The following is an 18,224-nucleotide window of genomic DNA, read 5'->3' as shown; positions in this document are numbered from 1 at the left end:
AAGATTTAAAGGACACAGTAGAGAAAAAAATATTCGGTCACTGATGGCTGTAAAAACGTACTTGTACAGGCTTCCAGATCAAGATTGCAGAGTGGAAGGACATGTACTCATTTCCTCCTACAAGAGCACCAAAATTGCAACTAGCTGTTGAACAGCCATCAATAGGAGGACGCTGGAACCCACCAAAAAAAAGATACTCCACATCCAAAGACAAAGAAGAAGCCTCAGCGAGACAGTAGGAGGGGTGCAATCACAATAAAATCAAGTCCTATACCCGCCAGGTGGGCAACCCACAGATTAGCGATTAATAATATCAAAGTTCTTGCACTGTTGTGAACATTCTGAGCCCCACATCAGGCTTCCCAGCCTGGGGATCCAACAAAGGGATTGGGAATCCCTGGTGAATCTGGCCTTGAGGGCCAAGCAGGGTTTGATTATAGGCCTTCCAGAGGGCTGGGGAACCAGAGACTCCAGTTTTTGAGGGCACAAACAAAATTTTGCATGCACCAAGACCCAGAGAAGAGAAGCAGTGTCTCCACAGGAGACTGAACCACCATTACCTGCTGGTGTTGGAGGGCCTCCTGTGGCGGTGCGGGTCGGCAGGGGCTCACCACAGGGATGGGGGTACTGCAAGGTCCCCCTTGGCGTAAACCCTCTTGGACTTCACCATTAACCCTACCATAGACCCCAGGGCTGGGTCACCTCAGGCCAAACAACTACCAGGGAGGGACAGTAACCTCACCCATCAGCAGATAATTGGATTAAAGCTTTACTGAGCAAGGCCCTGCCCACCAGAGCAAGACCTGGCCAACCCCTCCCATCAAGAAGGTTACACAAGCCTCTTAGCCTCAGTTATCAGAGGGCAGACAGAAGAAGCAAGAAGAAGCACAGTGTCACAAAACATATTACAGAAAGTTAACCATAATGAAAAAGCAGAAAGTTATGTCCCAGATGAAGGGACAAGATAAAATCCCAGAAAAACAACTAAATGAAGTGAAGATAGGCAACCTTCCCAAAAAAAAGAATTCAGAATAGTGATAGTGAAGATGATCCAGGATCTTGGGAAAAGAATGGAGGCAAAGAATGGGAAGATGCAAGAAAAGTTTACCAAAGACCTAGAAGAACTAAAGAGCAAATAAACAGAGATGAATAATACACTAGTAGGAATCAATAGCAGAAAAACTGAGGCAGAAGAACAGATAAATGACCTGGAGGACAGAATGGTGGAAATCATTGCCACAGAACAAAATACAGAAAAAAGAATGAAAAAGTGAAGACAGCCTAAGAGACCTCTGGGACAACATTAAAGGCACCAACGTTCGCATTAGTGGGGTCCCAGAAGGAGAAGAATGAGAAAAAGGGCCTGAGAAAATATTTGAAGAGATAATAGCTGAAAACTTCCAAAATATGGGAAAGGATATAGTCAACCAAGTTCAGGAGGCACAGAGAGTCCCAGGCAGGATAAACCCAAGGAGGAACACACTGAGGCACATAGTAATCAAACTGACAAAACTTAAACACAGAGATAAAATAGTAAAAGCAACAAGGGAAAAGTGACAGTATACAAGGAAACTCCCATCAGGCTATCAGCTGATTTCTCAGTAGAAACTCTACAAACCAGAGGGAAATGACATGATATATTTAAAGTGATGGAAGGGAAGAACCTACAACCAAGAACATTCTACCCAGAAAGACTCTGCTTCAGATTTGATGGAGAAATCAAAAGCTTCCCAGATAAGCAAAAGTTAAGAGAATTCAGCACCACCAAACCAGCTTTACAACAAATGCTAAAGGAACTTCTCTAGGCAGGGAACACAAGAAAGAGGAAAATACCTACAGAAAATAAGACCAAAACAATTAAGAAAACAGTAATAGGATCATATATATCAATCATTACCTTAAGTATAATGAATTACACGCACCAACCAAAAGACATAGACTGGCTGGGTGGATGGAAACGTGTGTGTGTATGCACTTCCACTTACCACGTCACTCTGCTTGACTCTCCCAAATTGTTAGTGATTACTTTATACTGTTAAGTTAATCATGTTTCCATTATGGCTTGCAATTGTAATTATTTTTTATTTTTTGTCTGGCTATTGATTGTGAAAACTGATAAACATCTTTTACTATTGTGATTATGTAACTATTACTTACTTTATACCACTGTATCATGATTGGTCAACAGAAAAATAATAGAACTCTATATCACTAAAACTAGAGTCTAATAGAAAAAACCTGTAATCACTTTTTAAAATCCAGATGCATATCAGAATTATCGTGAAATTTTTTGAAAAACACAAATGCTCAGGTATTGCTTTTTTTTCTCCAGATATGTTTGTAATGAGCAGTCATGTTAAAAACAACTGGACTATATGATGATCGTTTAGCTAGTTTGTTTCACTATTTCTATTTCAAATTCAGTGCTCCCATTTCATTTATGTTCTCCAATTTCTCCATCTCTTCTTTTTTTTTTTTTTGATGTTCTTTCTCAGGACTTTATCAAGTGTAGGAGAAAAGTTTTTGTATCCATATATAAATATGGATAATATATATTTTTTTGAAAATGTGAATTTTTGCCTAGCTAAAAAATTATGACAGTTTGATTCCACTTGTTTGACTTAGAGTGAATAGAATGCTAGATTTCTAATTAAAAACTAGATACACAACAAGCAACAAAGATTTACTGTATAGCACAGGGAGCTACAGTTAATATCTTGTAATAATCTATGATGGAAAATAATTTCAAAAATGATATACGTGTATTTGTATAACCAAATCACCTTGCTGTGCATCTGAAACATTGTAAGTCAATTATACTTCAATTACATATATATATACATATATATGTGTGTATATATATATATATATATATATATATATAAAGTACTTATACAAGTACAAACAGGATTCTTTCCTTTGGAGGCTTTAAAAACACAATAGATTCTTCTTAATTGAATGGATAGTTCTCATGACTTCTGAGCCTCACAATCAATGCCTTTTAGAACATGGCTGGGAAAGAATGAATGAAGGGGCTGCACAAATAAGAGAACTTTCTTCTGGTTTGTATACAGGAAAAGAAGTGAAAAATAAAATTACAGCGTTTCAATTCAAGGTGGCAGACTGGGTATTTTCATTTACTTATTTTCCTTCTCTAAATTCTACTGAAAAAGAAGATGAAATAGAAGAATAAATTCCCAACAGAATTGGAAAGCTGAGAGGGAACGTCTATAGAAGAAGGAATGATTTCTGGCAGATATGAAACAGATGGTACCCAATTGAAAGTGAAGCATTACAGAGTTGAGAAAGTGAGAGAAAGACTGCCAGAGGAAGCACGTTTCTTCAGAGGAATTCCCAGAGCAACGCAAAGAATAGAGCCTGTGTCAGTTTCACTAGCAAGTATTTACTAACAAGAAATGAAAACCTATGTCCCGGCTTGTACAAAAAAGTTAATATGATCTTATTTACAGTAAGCATCCAAACCATTGGAAACAACCCAAAAGACCATCATTGGGGAAAGGGATAAATAAACTGTGGCATAGTTATACAATGGAATACCTCTTAACAATAAAGAAGAGAAACTTACTGGTGTACACAGCAACAAAAATGAATACCAAAAAAAATATGTTAAGCAAAAGAAACCCAGATGCATACACAGGCACACACACACAAATACACACCATACAATTCCATCTACATGAAGATCTCAAAGAGGCAAACTAATCCATGGTGATAAGAGTAAGACACTGGTTGCTTATGGGGGTGTGTGTAAATTGCCTACAAAGGTGCACTCGAAGACTTTTGGGGATGATGGAGATGTTCTGTATCTAATTTTGATAGTGGTTATATAGTATATATAATTGTCAAAAATGGAACTGAATCTTTAAGATGCATTCATCTTATTGTATGTAAATTATTCATCATTAAAAATGTTTTAAATATGTAGAGAGAGAAAAAAGCGAAGGAGCAGAGGAGGGGAGGACGGAAGGAAGAGAAAAGAAGGGAAGAAAAGAGAAGAAGCTACAGAAGTTAGGTGAAAAGGGTAAGGGCAGGGAACTGATAAACAGTGAGAGAGCTACACTAGGGCTGCCAAAGCTGGAGGATTCGGCTAAGACATGAACTGCATTAGAAAAATGCAAAGAGAAAAACATCAGAGATGTGGAAGACCGCTCGATTTTGAAATCCTAACATTAGTGTCAAAGTCTACCAGGAGCTCCAGAAGATGAATACAAGGACATTGGAAATAAGCAACTTTCTCAGGCTGAAGAGAAACTTGAGGATTCAGATTGAAAGCACCCACCACATGCTGAAGAGGACTAACAACAAAGGCCCTAATTCTGAGCACAAGCCAATGAAGTTTCTGAGCATTATGAACAAAGAGAAAAACCCTAAAAGCTTCCACTTAAAAAATCACCTACAAAGAAAAAGCATCAGACTTTTCACTGAAACATGAGATGCTCTAAAAAAAAAAACTTGCATTACATCTTCAAAATTCTGAGGGGAAACAAGATAGAAAAAAACTAACAGCCAAATTAGCATTTAAGTGTGAGAAGCACATAAAGATGTACTTAAAATTTTAGAATCTGAGAGTTTATCTGTTTCACTGTTTCTTTTGGCCATACCACACAGCTTGTAAGATCTTAGTTCCCTGACCAGGGTTAAACCCAGGGCCCAGGTAGTGAGATTGCTAAATCCTAACTACTAAACCTCCAGGGAACACCTAAGAGTTTATCTTTTGATAAAACCTTTTGGAGAGAACTTTTTGAGAATGTATTCCAGCAAAATAAAAGATGAAGATATGAGACTCCAGAAGCAGCAGCAGCAGACAAATTTAAAAAAATAAATCTTATAGTTAAGTCTAAATAATGATCCTGATGTTCAAGCTGGTTTTAGAAAAGGCAGAGGAACCAGAGATCAAATTGCCAACATCTGCTGGATCATGGAAAAAGCAAGAGAGTTCCAGAAAAGCATCTATTTCTGCTTTATTGACTATGCCAAAGCCTTTGACTGTGTGGATCACAATAAACTGTGGAAAATTCTGAAAGAGATGGGAATACCAGACCACCTGATCTGCCTCTTGAGAAATCTGTATGCCAGTCAGGAAGCAACAGTTAGAACTGGACATGGAACAACAGACTGGTTCCAAATAGGAAAAGGAGTCCGTCAAGGCTGTATATTGTCACCCTGCTTATTTAACTTATATGCAGAGTACATCAGGAGAAACGCTGGACTGGAAGAAACACAAGCTGGAATCAAGATTGCCGGGAGAAATATCAATAACCTCAGATATGCAGATGACACCACCCTTATGGCAGAAAGTGAAGAGGAACTCAAAAGCCTCTTGATGAAAGTGAAGTGGAGAGTGAAAAAGTTGGCTTAAGGCTCAACATTCAGAAAACGAAGATCATGGCATCCTTTCCCATCACTTCATGGGAAATAGATGGGGAAACAGTGTCAGACTTTATTTTTTTGGTCTCCAAAATCACTGCAGATGGTGACTGCAGCCATGAAATTAAAAGATGCTTACTCCTTGGAAGGAAAGTTATGACCAACCTAGATAGCATATTGAAAAGCAGAGATATTACTTTGCCAACAAAGGTCCGTCTAGTCAAGACTATCGTTTTTCCTGTGTTCATGTATGGATGTGAGAGTTGGACTGTGAAGAAGGCTGAGCGCCGAAGAATTGATGCTTTTGAACTGTGGTGTTGGAGAAGACTCTTGAGAGTCCCTTGGACTGCAAGGAGATCCAACCAGTCCACTCTGAAGGAGATCAGCCCTGGGATTTCTTTGGAAGGAATGATGCTAAAGCTGAAACTCCAGTACTTTGGCCACCTCATGCGAAGAGTTGACTCATTGGAAAAGACTCTGATGCTGGGAGGGATTGGGGGAAGAAGGAGAAGGGGACGACAGAGGATGAGATGGCTGGATGGCATCACTGACTCGATGGACGTGAGTCTGAGTGAACTCCGGGAGTTGGTGATGGACAGGGAGGCCTGGCGTGCTGCGGTTCATGGGGTCGTGAAGAGTTGGACATGACTGAACAACTGAACTGAACTGAACTGAATGATTGGGAGAATTATACTACTGCTAAGAAATTATTCCTAAGACAGCAAAAATGAAAAATAATGAAGGAAAGAAGGAAGATATTAGGAATGAAAGAAAAATGAATAACCTAGCACTAAATATTCAGATAATGTGATTAAAATTTGAGAGAGATAAGAGAAAGAAATGGCATGTTAGAATCTTGTTTTGGGAAAGTTTAGTGAAAGTCACTCATGTCCGACTCTTTGTGACCCCCTAGACTGTAGCCCAACAGGCTCCTCTCTCCATGCAATTCTCCAGGCAAGAATACTGCAGTGGGTTGCCTTTCCCTTCTCCAGGAATCTTTCCAATCCAGGGATTGAATCTGAGTCTCCTGCATTGGAGGCAGATTCTTTACTGTCTGAGCCACTAGTGAAAATCTAGGTTATATTATAAATACTCATTGAGTCTCAACATTGATAGAAAAGTATGATTTCAAATCTGTTTGCTAAAATGTTAAGAATTGGAGAGATAAAACCCTTTCCAAACTTGAGGAATAATAAACTAAGTAAATAATATTTCAATACTTACTAAACGTTTAAGTGCCAAGCTCTAACAGAGCACTCACATGCATTCAGTGTTGATTCTTACAACACAAGGAATAGTTTTTGTATACCTATTTAAGAGATGAGGACATTTAGACCTAGGCTAACTCTCTTGCCAAAGTTCACATAGATAAATTGGAAGGTGGGAGGCAAAATGAAGAAAATTTGAAAACACCAAATAAAACCGAAAACATATCTTCAAATCTACTGGTAATCACAATAAATACAGGTGGGTTACATTCATTGATCTATTACATGACAAAAGAAAAACTGGCTATTGGTTATTAATAAGAGAGATATTTAAACAAAAAGGGGAGAGAAAGGCTGAAAATAAAGGTTGGAAAAAGATACCCAATGAATGGCAAGAGAAAAAAAATAAGCAAGAGATGCAAAATTACTATCAAAACATGTTGAAAAGTCAATAAAAAGATATATGAGGAATTTCAACTTGACAAAAATATAACCACCAGGGAATTCCCTGGTAGTCCAGTGGTTAAGACTCTTGCTTTCACTGAGGAGGGCATGAGTTCAATCCCTGGTCTGGTAGGAGAACTAAGATCCTGAAAGCCACTAGACTGGTCCCTCTTATCCCCCGCAAAAACCCACCAAAAAAGACGTTTTGTCTCCTAACACCATGAATTCTAAACAAGTAAAGCAAAACTTCATGGATGATAAGGAGAACAGAAAAATGCACAGTGGTAGGGTCAGAATGTAATTGAATTCTTTGAGGAATAAGCAGATTAAGTAAATAATAAGTAAATCAAGATGAAGGGTTTTCACAATATAATTAACCACCTTGACTTGATAGGTCTTATAAAGAGATTTAAGACTGTATATCATAAAGAACTATATATCATAAAGTGTAGTCATGAAATATTTGCAAAATATGCATGCATTATATAAAACTTTATACTGATAGATTAAAAATCCAATAAAACATATGATGTTTGAGAAAGTATAAATGATCAAAAATGACTAGAGAAAAGTTATAGTATCTGAATAGGCTGTTGACCAGGGAATAACATGGAACATTAATCAGTGATCTCAGTCGAAGAGGTGCCAAACCCAAGAGGGCTAACAGTGAGTGAATTCTAACAATCTTACAAGAAATAGATAATTCTTATTATTTAAAGTGCTAAAGTGAACAAAAAAGGGTTTCTAACGCACACCATGAAACCACAATGATATTACTACAGAAATGGATATTGCTAGCTCTCATGCACACACCAAGAAAACTGTAAGTGCATATTGCTAAGTATAGCTTTCCTAGATTCTAAAACTAATGAATTGGAGAACATAACAGGAAATAAAATGAAAAATTCACAATAGCAGCCAAACCTTGAAAACAGCTTGGCAAAAGAAATGTGAAAAGAAAGATGAAGAAAGCTATGAAGCTTCACTCAAGAAACAGAGATACCTAAACCATGTCCTGAGACAGAGGATAATATTATAAAATTTTCAATTCTTGTCAATTTATCCTCCCCAAAATATATATAGCAATTCTCAGTAAAAGCTCAATGAGTTTTTAAACAAAATAACTCTTAAATCTGTTTGAAAATAGACATTTCATAAGAACTTCTAAGTAAACAATTTTAATAAAAGTATATTTTCCCTATTAAAACATACTATGAAACTACATGAAATAAAACTATAGTGTTATACGGTATAAAACATTAATAGAAAAATGAATGTCAAGAAACATTTGTTTTTTGTATATGTATATACAAGACATTTGTTTCTTACATATGTATTTATATATATATATATATATATATATGTATATCCCAGTAATGTATATGTGAAAATTTTAGTATATGTTAAAAATGGTATTTTGTATTAACAAATATAGAACAAAATATTTAACAAATATGATAGGACAAGTGGCTATTCACTTCAACAAAAATCAAAGTTTTATCTTTATCTTAAACCCACAAATAACTTCAAAGTAAGTTGTAGTTCTAAACAAGAAAAACAAAAACACTAAAAAACATTAGAATAAAATGTTTCAATATTTGACAATCTTTATTTGAGGAACTCTTTCTTGAGTAAGGCTTGAAAACTAAAAGTCATGTTAGAAATGATCCAGAGTTGACTACACTTAGAATAAAAAGTTTCTACATGACCAAAGGCAGCATAAACAATGTTAAAAGATGAATACAAGAGTGGTTCAACATTTGCAGTCTCTGACCTAAAAGGTTAATATGGTAGGTATTTTGCAAAGACAGCCACAATGACTCCTGCCAACCCTGAACACATGGTCCATTGCTGGTCCTCCCATCAAGAGGAGTCGATTTCTGGTCCTTTAGAATCTAAGCTGATGCAGTGATTTGTTTAATCAATACAATGAGGCTGAAGTTAGATTGGGCTTCCCTGATAGCTCAGTTGGTAAAGAATCTGTCTGCAATGCAGGAGACCCCAGTTCAATTCCTGGTTCTGAAAGATCCGCTGGAGAAAGGATAGGCTACCCACTTCAGTATTCTTGGCTTTCCCTTGTGGCTCAGCTGGTAAAGAATCTGCCTGCAGTGTGGGAGACCTGTGTTTGATCCCTGGGCTGGGAAGATCCCATGGAGAAGGGAAAGGCTACCCACTCCAGTATTCTGGCCTGGAGAGTTCAATGGAATGTATAGTCTATTGGGTCGCAAAGAGGCGGATATGACTGATGACTTTCACTTTCCTATAAGTTCATCAAGAGGCCTTGCAATTTCGGCCTTTTCTCTCTGTCTGCTCTGAGTCCACCATGTAAAGATATGCAGGATAACTTCCTTGAGGATGAAGAAAGAGCATCAGATCAGATCAGATCAGTCGCTCAGTCGTATCCAACTCTGCGACCCCATGAATCGCAGCACGCCAGGCCTCCCTGTCCATCACCAACTCCCGGAGTTCACTCAGACTCACGTCCATGAAGTCAGTGATGCCATCCAGCCATCTCATCCTCTGTCATCCCCTTCTCCTCCTGCCCCCAATCCCTCCCAGCATCAGAGTCTTTTCCAATGAGTCAACTCTTCGCATGAGGTGGCCAAAGTACCAGAGTTTCAGCTTTAGCATCATTCCTTCCAAAGAAATCCCAGGGCTGATCTCCTTTAGAATGGACTGGTTGGATCTCCTTGCAGTCCAAGGGACTCTCAAGAGTCTTCTCCAACACCACAAGTCAAAAGCATCAATTCTTTGGCGCTCAGCCTTCTTCACAGTCCAACTCTCACATCCATACATGACCACAGGAAAAACCATAGCCTTGACTAGACGAACCTTTGTTGGCAAAGTAATGTCTCTGCTTTTCAATATGCTATCTAGGTTGGTCATAACTTTCCTTCCAAGGACTAAGCGTCTTTTAATTTCATTGCTGCAGTCACCACCTGTAGTGATTTTGGAGCCCAGAAATATAAAGTCTGACACTGTTTCCACTCTTTCCCCATCTATTTCCCGTGAAGTGGTGGGACTGGATGCCATGATCTTCTTTTTCTGAATGTTGAGCTTTAAGCCAACTTTTTCACTCTCCACTTTCACTTTCATCAAGAGGCTTTTGAGTTCCTCTTCACTTTCTGCCATAAGAGTGGTGTCATCTGCATATCTGAGGTTACTGATGTTTCTCCCGGCAATCTTGATTCCAGCTTGTGTTTCTTCCAGTCCAGCGTTTCTCCTGATGTACTCTGCATATAAGTTAAATAAGCAGGGTGACAATATACAGCCTTGACGAACTCCTTTTCCTATTTGGAACCAGTCTGTTGTTCCATGTCCAGTTCTAACTGTTGCTTCCTGACCTGCATACAAATTTCTCAAGAGGCAGATCAGGTGGTCTGGTATTCCCATCTCTTGAAGAATTTTCCACAATTTATTGTGATCCACACAGTCAAAGGCTTTGGCATAGTCAATAAAGCAGAAATAGATGTTTTTCTGGAACTCTCTTGTTTTTTCCATGATCCAGCGGATGTTGGCAATTTGATCTCTGGTTCCTCTGCCTTTTCTAAAAACCAGCTTGAACATCAGGAAGTTCACAGTTCACATATTGCTGAAGCCTGGCTTGGAGAATTTTGAGCATTACTTTACTAACATGTGAGATGAGTGCAATTGTGCAGTAGTTTGAGCATTCTTTGGCATTGCCTTTCTTTGGGATTGGAATGAAAACTGACCTTTTCCAGTCCTGTGGCCACTGCTGACTTTTCCAAATTTGCTGGCATATTGAGTGCAGCACTTTCACAGCATCATCTTTCAGGATTTGGAATAGCTCAACTGGAATTCCATCACCTCCACTAGCTTTGTTCATAGTGATGCTTTCTAAGGCCCACTGGACTTCACATTCCAGGATGTCTGGCTCTAGGTCAGTGATCACACCATCGTGATTATCTGGGTCGTGAAGATCTTTTTTGTACAGTTCTTCTGTGTATTCTTGCCATCTCTTCTTAATATCTTCTGCCTCTGTTAGGTCCATACCATTTCTGTCTTTTATTGAGCTTATCTTTGCATGAAATGTTCCTTTGGTATCTCTGATTTTCTTGAAGAGATCCCTAGTCTTTCCCATTCTGTTGTTTTCCTCTATTCTTTGCATTGATCGCTGAAGAAGGCTTTCTTTTTTTTTTTTTTTTTTTTGAAGAAGGCTTTCTTATCTCTTCTTGCTATTCTTTGGAACTCTGCATTCAGATGTTTATATCTTTCCTTTTCTCCTTTGCTTTTCACTTCTCTTCTTTTCACAGCTATTTGTAAGGCCTCCCCAGACAGTCATTTTGCTTTTTTGCATTTCTTTTCTGTGGGAATGGTCTTGATCCCTGTCTCCTGGACAATGTCACGAACCTCATTCCGTAGTTCATCAGGCACTCTATCTATCAGATCTAGGCCCTTAAATCTATTTCTCATAGGTGACAGCAAACACCACTATCAAATGTACTATTGAGGTCCTCTTAGACTACCTAGCCCATGTCAAGCCAACAGAAGGCGATAGCCAGTTGAAGAAGCCTAGGCAAGAGCAGCAGAAGAACCACCCAGCAGAGCCCAGGGCAAATTGCTGACATGAACTCATGAGCAAATAAAATGTGGTTGTTTTAAACCACTGTGTTTTGGGATGATTTATTATGTAGTAATAGTTAAGTTGGAGAAGGCAATGGCACCCCACTTCAGTACTCTTGCCTGGGAAATCCCATGGACAGAGGAGCCTGGTAGGCTGCAGTCCACAGGGTCGCTAAGAGTCGGACACGAATGACCGACTTCACTTTCACTTTTCACTTTCATGCATTGGAGAAGGAAATGGCAACCCACTCTAGAGTTCTTGCCTGGAGAATCCCAGGGACAGCAGAGCCAGTTAGCCATAATCTAAAAAGAATTCCTGAGATAAGAGAACACAGTCTACCTGGAAAATGGGCAAGGCAAGTCACAAAATAAGAAACACAAAGGTTGTTGACTTGACTCAGAGCTGGAGGAGTCTTGTCAGGGACTGGAACAAGAACTCCAGCCTGCCTGGGTCTGAATCCTGGCCCTGCCCATCATGGTTGTATGACCTTGGGTAAGTTACTCAAATCTCTGTGGGTCCAATTTCCTCATCTGTGAAATGAGGGTATATATACTATCTATCTCATAGGGTCATTGTAAAGAAACTCAGTAGCATTAAGTACAAATAAATGTTGCTTTTGCTTTTACTGCTATTCATAGCTCAGATCAACTCTTGACTGAAGCAGTGAGTACAAGGTACTAAATAGTTTTATTGAAGGCAAGTAGATGGATGATGGGGGTTAGGAGTTAGAGAACAAAAACAGTTACATTTCAGAGTTTGGCTTGCTTTAATGTTATTGCAAAAATAGTTTGATGATTTCAAATACTTTCTTAAGTCACATTATTTGAATGAATTCTAGCTTTACTATATAAAATCTATAAAAATTCATGATTCTGAACCTGAGCTGTAGTAGAGAAGCACTCATTTGAATTTCCCTGCTGGTTCAGATGGTAAAGAATCTGCCTGCAATGAGGGAGACCTGGGTTTGATCCCTGGGTCAGGAAGATCTTCTGGAAAAGGGAATGGTTACCCACTCCAGTATTCTTGCCTGGAGAATTCCATAGACAGAGGAGCCTGGTGGGCTCTAGTCGATATGGTTGCAAAGAGTCATGACTCAGTCACACATGACTGAGTGACTGCTGCTGCTGCTGCTGCTGCTAAGTCGCTTCAGTCGTTTCTGACTCTGTGGGACCCCATAGATGGCAGCCCACCAGGCTACTCTGTCCCTGGGATTCTCCCAACAAGAATACTGGAGTGGGTTGCCATTTCCTTCTCCAATGTATGCATGCATGCTAAGTCACTTCAGTTGTGTCCGACTCTGTGCGACCCTATGGACAGCAGCCCTCCAGGCTCCTCTGTCCACAGGATTCTCTAGGCAAGAATATTGGAGTGGACTGAGTGACTAACATATGTTAAAGGGATACAGTTATTATTGTCATTGCCTGTGGGTCTATTGTGGGATATTCTGTCTTCCAGGATGCTTTTGATTATATATAATTGTTTTATTACCATTTATCAATTAAAGACATATGAAAGAGCTAATCTGAGTATCTGATCAACATGAGACAAGAAGAGATAAGGTTTCATTTAAAGGTGAAAAAATTGATTTTTCTGTGCATTTTTATATAGCTGTTACAGACAACTGTAAAATTTCTTATATTTTAAAATACTGAAAACAGTATAAAGACTAACATTCTTATTTATTATTATGAACCACATAACCAATAGAAACAGCATTATATTACTGCCTCATAACAGTATACCTAACGGTATAGAGACAGTTTACAAAGTCAAAAATTTATCTCCTAGTATGTTGAAACTCTGGAGGTGGGCATGGCAACCCACTGCAGTATTTTTGCCTGGAAAATCCCATGGACAGAAGAGCCTGGTGGGTTAAAGTCCATGGGGTTGCAAAGAGTTGGACATGACTGAAGTGACTTAGCACAGCATGCTGCTGCTGCTGCTGCTAAGTCACTTCAGTCGTGTCTGACTCTGTGCACAGCATAGCATGTTGAAAATACCAAAAAAAACACCCCTGGTTAGTCATGTTTACGTGTGTGTGTATGTATGTATACATCATGCAGACAGATAGATGTGTTCATATTTGACACAATAACACTGTCAAGATGTGTTTGATAGTGTAAATTGTTACCCTTTCTTTTGTAGCCAGCATAATTTTATCAAGAACTTGGAACACAAATATTCTTCAAAGATTTTTATACTCATAAGATAACAACAAATTAAGCAGCTTCTGGCTGTGCAACCTCAGGCCAAGTTACCTAACCTTAGTTTTTTCATTTGAAACAGGGATAACAATATTGCCTAACTCATGAGATTTTTGTGAGGATTTACAAAGAAAACATATGAGAAGTGCTAAGAATAGTGCATGACACATAAAAGACATTTGACAGATCTTAGCTACTATTGTTATTCTTACTTCTATTCTATTCGATGCCCTTGATATGTCAGCTCTTTAACAAAGGTGCATCTCTTGTAAATGTTCCCAAATATTAACCTGGTAAGAACAAATACTACACTTGACCTTCAACAAATTCATGGACACCAAGGGGGAAAAGCGGGGAGGGATGAACTGGGAGATTGAGATGGACATATATCCACTACTCTGTATAAAATAAATAACTAATGAGAGCCTGCTGTGCAGCACGGGAACTCTACTCAGTGTGCTATGGTGAACTAAATAGGAGGGAAATCCAAAAAGGAGGGGATGTACGCATACATATAGCTGAGTTACTTCACTGTATAGCAGAAACTAACACAACATTGAAAACAACTGAAATACCCCAGGCTAAAAAATAATCAATGCTATGCTAAGTCACTTCAGTCATGTCCGACTCTGTGTGACCCCATAGACGGCAGCCCACCAGGCTCCCCTGTCCCTGGGACTCAATATTCCTCGATATACTACAGTAAACAGAGCTACCATTGTGTCTTTCTGACTCCAACCTCATATTTTAGAATATTTTAAGCAGAGATAAAAATAATGTAACATAAAGATTGATGAACTTTTGGATTGCAAAGGATGATTTTTAGCAGCGTAAGCTATCCCACAGCCATTTAAGTTTAAATGCAGTTTAAGATGGGTTAAACATCACCAGTAAACATACAGAATATGGTGCCCACAGTTTTGTTTTCAAATACACCTGCTACTAGTGAATTCATATCCCGAACCCTGAAAACCACAGACTAATAAGTGTATTTTGCAGACCTCCTCACTTGGCAGAATACACTCTCTTCAGTTGAATCGTAATACTTTTGAGAGTCAGAGGGCCAAAGGAATAACTTTAATCAGGAAGAATGTAAAACTTTTATAATAACAAAGTACAAAAGAGAGTAAAATTATGAACTAAACTGTTAAACTCATCAATCTGTCTGAATAAGTTAATTGAGTGGACAGAATAACCAAACATGATTAACAAGATAAGCTGAAAGCTGATGGATTACCAGCTACTTGGGACTCAAGCTACTCCTAGGAGCCTTGTTCTTTCTAAATCCCCCATTTCTTCTGCTCTGCTGGGATAGTCCTTCAGCCCCGGGCTCTTTTGAGAATTTAATCCACTTCCCCTTTGCAGTGGCCACTTCCACCAGCTGCTTCTCTCATCACTTTAACATTCAAACGGAAAAGGCCAAGCCTAGGTTATTCTAATGATAGCAAACACCTCATAAAAAAATCTGCCAAATTTACTTTTCCATAGAACATCATTTTTACAGCTTTTCATGAGTCCATGAGGAAAGAAAGCATCATGTATAGAATATGACTTCCAGAATTCTTGAAGATATTAGGCATTGTTCCCAGTGTTACAGTGGGTGGGTGTACCACCATCTATGGAATGGGGGTGTCTTCAGTTTCCCCAAAGAGATCGGGTCAGGCTTTCACTGAACCTGTTTGCCCACCAGAGAAGAGGAGAGGACCTCACAAAATTAGGACATTTTCAGAAATATCCCCAGGTTAAAAGAACTTTAGGCTCTGGGGTGCATTCTTTTTCATTCCTGGTTTTACATTCCTGCCTAAAGATCACCTTGCTTTAGTCTACAACATCCTGCCAGAGAGAGAACATGGTGTAACAAACCACGAGTTTGGGATGTGTAAACTTTGCAAGTTTCTTAACCTCTGTACCTCGGTTTTTGCATCTATGCGGGGGGAGGGGGGATATTAACAATATAGTACATCATTAAATTAGTTAAGTTCTGCAAAGAACTGAAAACTAGCACATGGAAAGCACTCTGGACGTATTTAAGGGAATCTCTCTACACTAGGGTTTTTAGGTGACACACTGCATAAAGATGTGAGGGAAGAATCAACAGGGCAATGATCTTAAAACCCTTTGGCAACAATGGATGATGCTTATCTGGACATTACAGAGTACAGAGTTTTCAGAGGGGCTGCTTGGAGGAGGAGATTTTAGAAGTGAATTCCTGCTGCCTCCTTGGAAAATCCCTGCTGACTTCTTTACCCATGCCCCACGTTGACAGTTGTCAACACCTCTGACAGACCCAAGGAAAGGTGTTTTCCAAGGGAGCGGCAGAAAATCCCTACCTAGGCAACTCTTTATTTGGAAACCGGAGAATCCATTCTGCGTCTGAGACCCGCTATCTCCTCCCTAGTTGCGACCCCCCACCCCCCCCCCCCACTGCGTTGGAGCTGCACAGACCCTCAGAATTCCATTCCTAAGGGGACCTGCAACAGGGGCAGAACGCTGTAAGAAGTCTTTTGCTGTCAAGTTTTAAAGCCCCAGGTAATGCCATCTCAAAGTACAACAGGTGGCTTGATTCCGCGCCCTCCGCAGGCTAGGAAGGTGCAAGGTTGGATCGGGGACCACGTGGGCGACCAGGGATACTTTCTTCTGGGAAATTATTTCCTGACCTTTGCCACTGTTTTCTGAGTTGGCAGATTCAACCGGGTTCTTCCTCCCAGACCTCGTTTGGGGGTTGTCCTAAGTTGAGGTCTCCTCCCGCTCCTCCCCCCGCCCCCGCCTCTCAGAATAACATCACTTCGCCTCTGAAGGGCAACCGAAGACTGAAAGCACCCCAAAGCCAACACATGCGTGCTCCACACTCCTCCGCCCGTCTCACGCTCAGGTACCTGGGGACAGACCCGGAGGAGCGTGCCCCCGGACCTCCGAAATGGTTCAGCCTCCAAGCACTTAGCCCGCTCCGTCCAGGCAGGAGACGGGTGGCCCCGGCCAAACAACTGCCCAAACAACCTGTTCTTTGGTGGAGCGGGGACCCGCCTCCCCGCATCTCTCAGGTGCGAGGTCAGCACCCAGCCACCGGGGTCCCGGCCGCCACGCGCGCCCCTGCCCGGCGGCGCACTCACCTGCAGCGGGGTCCGGCTGGCGTTGGCCGCGGCCGCGTCCGGCCGGTCGGCGGCTCCGGAACCGCGCAGCACCGTGATGTGCAGCGTGAGCAGCAGCAACCCCAGCAGCAGCAGCAGCTCGGCCGCCAGGCGCACCATCCTCCGCAGGCGTGCGGCTTTAGGACCCGGCGCGGCGGGCGGCGGCGGCGGCGGCGGCGGCGGCGGCGGGGGAGGAGGAGTCGGAGCCCGGGAGTCCGGCAGCGCGGCTCCCGCCTCGGCCCCCGCCGGGGCCCCGCTCCCCGAGCCTGCGGCACTGGCGCTGGCTGCGGCGGGGCGCGCCAGGCCCGGGGAGCAGGAGCCGCCACCGCCGTCCCCGCCGCCGCACCACGGCGGAGCCACGGCGGGGCCGGGGGCGTCCAAGCCGGCGGCGGAGCGAACCCCGGCGCTCCCCGGCGGCGGCGGCGGGGACGGCGGGCCGCCCGGGGCCCGGGCCGGGCCGGGGCCCACCCTGCGGGCAGCGGGCAGCGGGGGCGGCGGCGGGGCGGGCGCAGCCGAGCCCCCGAGCGCACATGGGCGCCGCAGATGTGGCCGCGGCGCCGCAGCTGGAGCGGGAGCGGCCGCCAGAGGAGCGCGGGGAGCGGGAGGAGGAGGAGAAGGAGGAGGAGGAGGAGGAGGAGGAGGGCTTCAGCGGCGGCCCGCAGTTACCTCCACGCTTGGCTCCCCCGCCCTTGCCGCCCGTAGCCACTCACCCGACGAGCCACCTCCCCTCCTCCCCGCGCTCCTCCCGGCCGCGGGCCGCGCCGCCCCGCCGCCGAGTCCTCGGGAGAGCCGGCTCCAGACGGGGGCCCCGGGTGCGCGGGGGCTGTCACTGGAGGTGACCCGTGAGCCCCTCCGGAGTCCGTGTCCGCCTGCCGGGCTGCGCCGAGCGCGCGCCCCCGCTGCCGAGGTCGCTGCGGCCGGCGAGGGCAGAGCCCCGCGCGCGCCGAGGCCCGGGGCTTTGGGGTGGTGGGGGGTGCCTGGGCGAGGTTGGAAACTTTTATTGACAAGTGGAGTTGGGAGTTGTGGTGATGCAGAACCGAGAGGGCACCGGCCCAGCCAGGTGTCTGCCGGCGACTGTGCGCCCCTCCCTGCAGTTGGCGTATGTACGAGGGGGAAGAGACGGGGTCGTTCCAGAAAGGTCTTGACACTCGCTCCCGGACGGTGGGCTGCCTGCTTACGGAGCACCGTTGCTCAGGCGCCCGCGGCGGTGGGTAGAGCCTGGGAAGGGAGGCGAGTCCGATTCGCCGGGCGTCCGTCTGGTCCAGCG

General features: G+C 42.6%; 1 protein-coding gene across 2 annotated transcripts in view; it reads right to left on the bottom strand.

Moving 5' to 3' along the window:
* Window positions 1–17,212, bottom strand: part of ISM1 (isthmin 1) — a 92,017-nt gene extending 74,805 nt beyond the window's left edge. Inside the window, exon 1 of one of the 2 annotated variants that reach the window (XM_070800700.1) lies at window positions 16,940–17,212. In XM_070800700.1, coding sequence (XP_070656801.1) covers window positions 16,940–17,077 — 138 coding nt within the window. In that variant the 5' untranslated portion in view covers window positions 17,078–17,212. The remainder of the gene's footprint in view (window positions 1–16,939) is intronic. The other variant, XM_070800701.1, reaches the window with a different exon arrangement.
* Window positions 17,213–18,224: the final 1,012 nt, after the last annotated feature.

Source organism: Bos indicus, chromosome 13 (assembly GCF_029378745.1).
Source record: "Bos indicus isolate NIAB-ARS_2022 breed Sahiwal x Tharparkar chromosome 13, NIAB-ARS_B.indTharparkar_mat_pri_1.0, whole genome shotgun sequence".
Taxonomy (NCBI): Eukaryota; Metazoa; Chordata; class Mammalia; order Artiodactyla; family Bovidae; genus Bos; species Bos indicus.
Note: the sequence above shows the minus strand (reverse complement) of the source record. Positions and strands in the feature narration are given on the sequence as shown.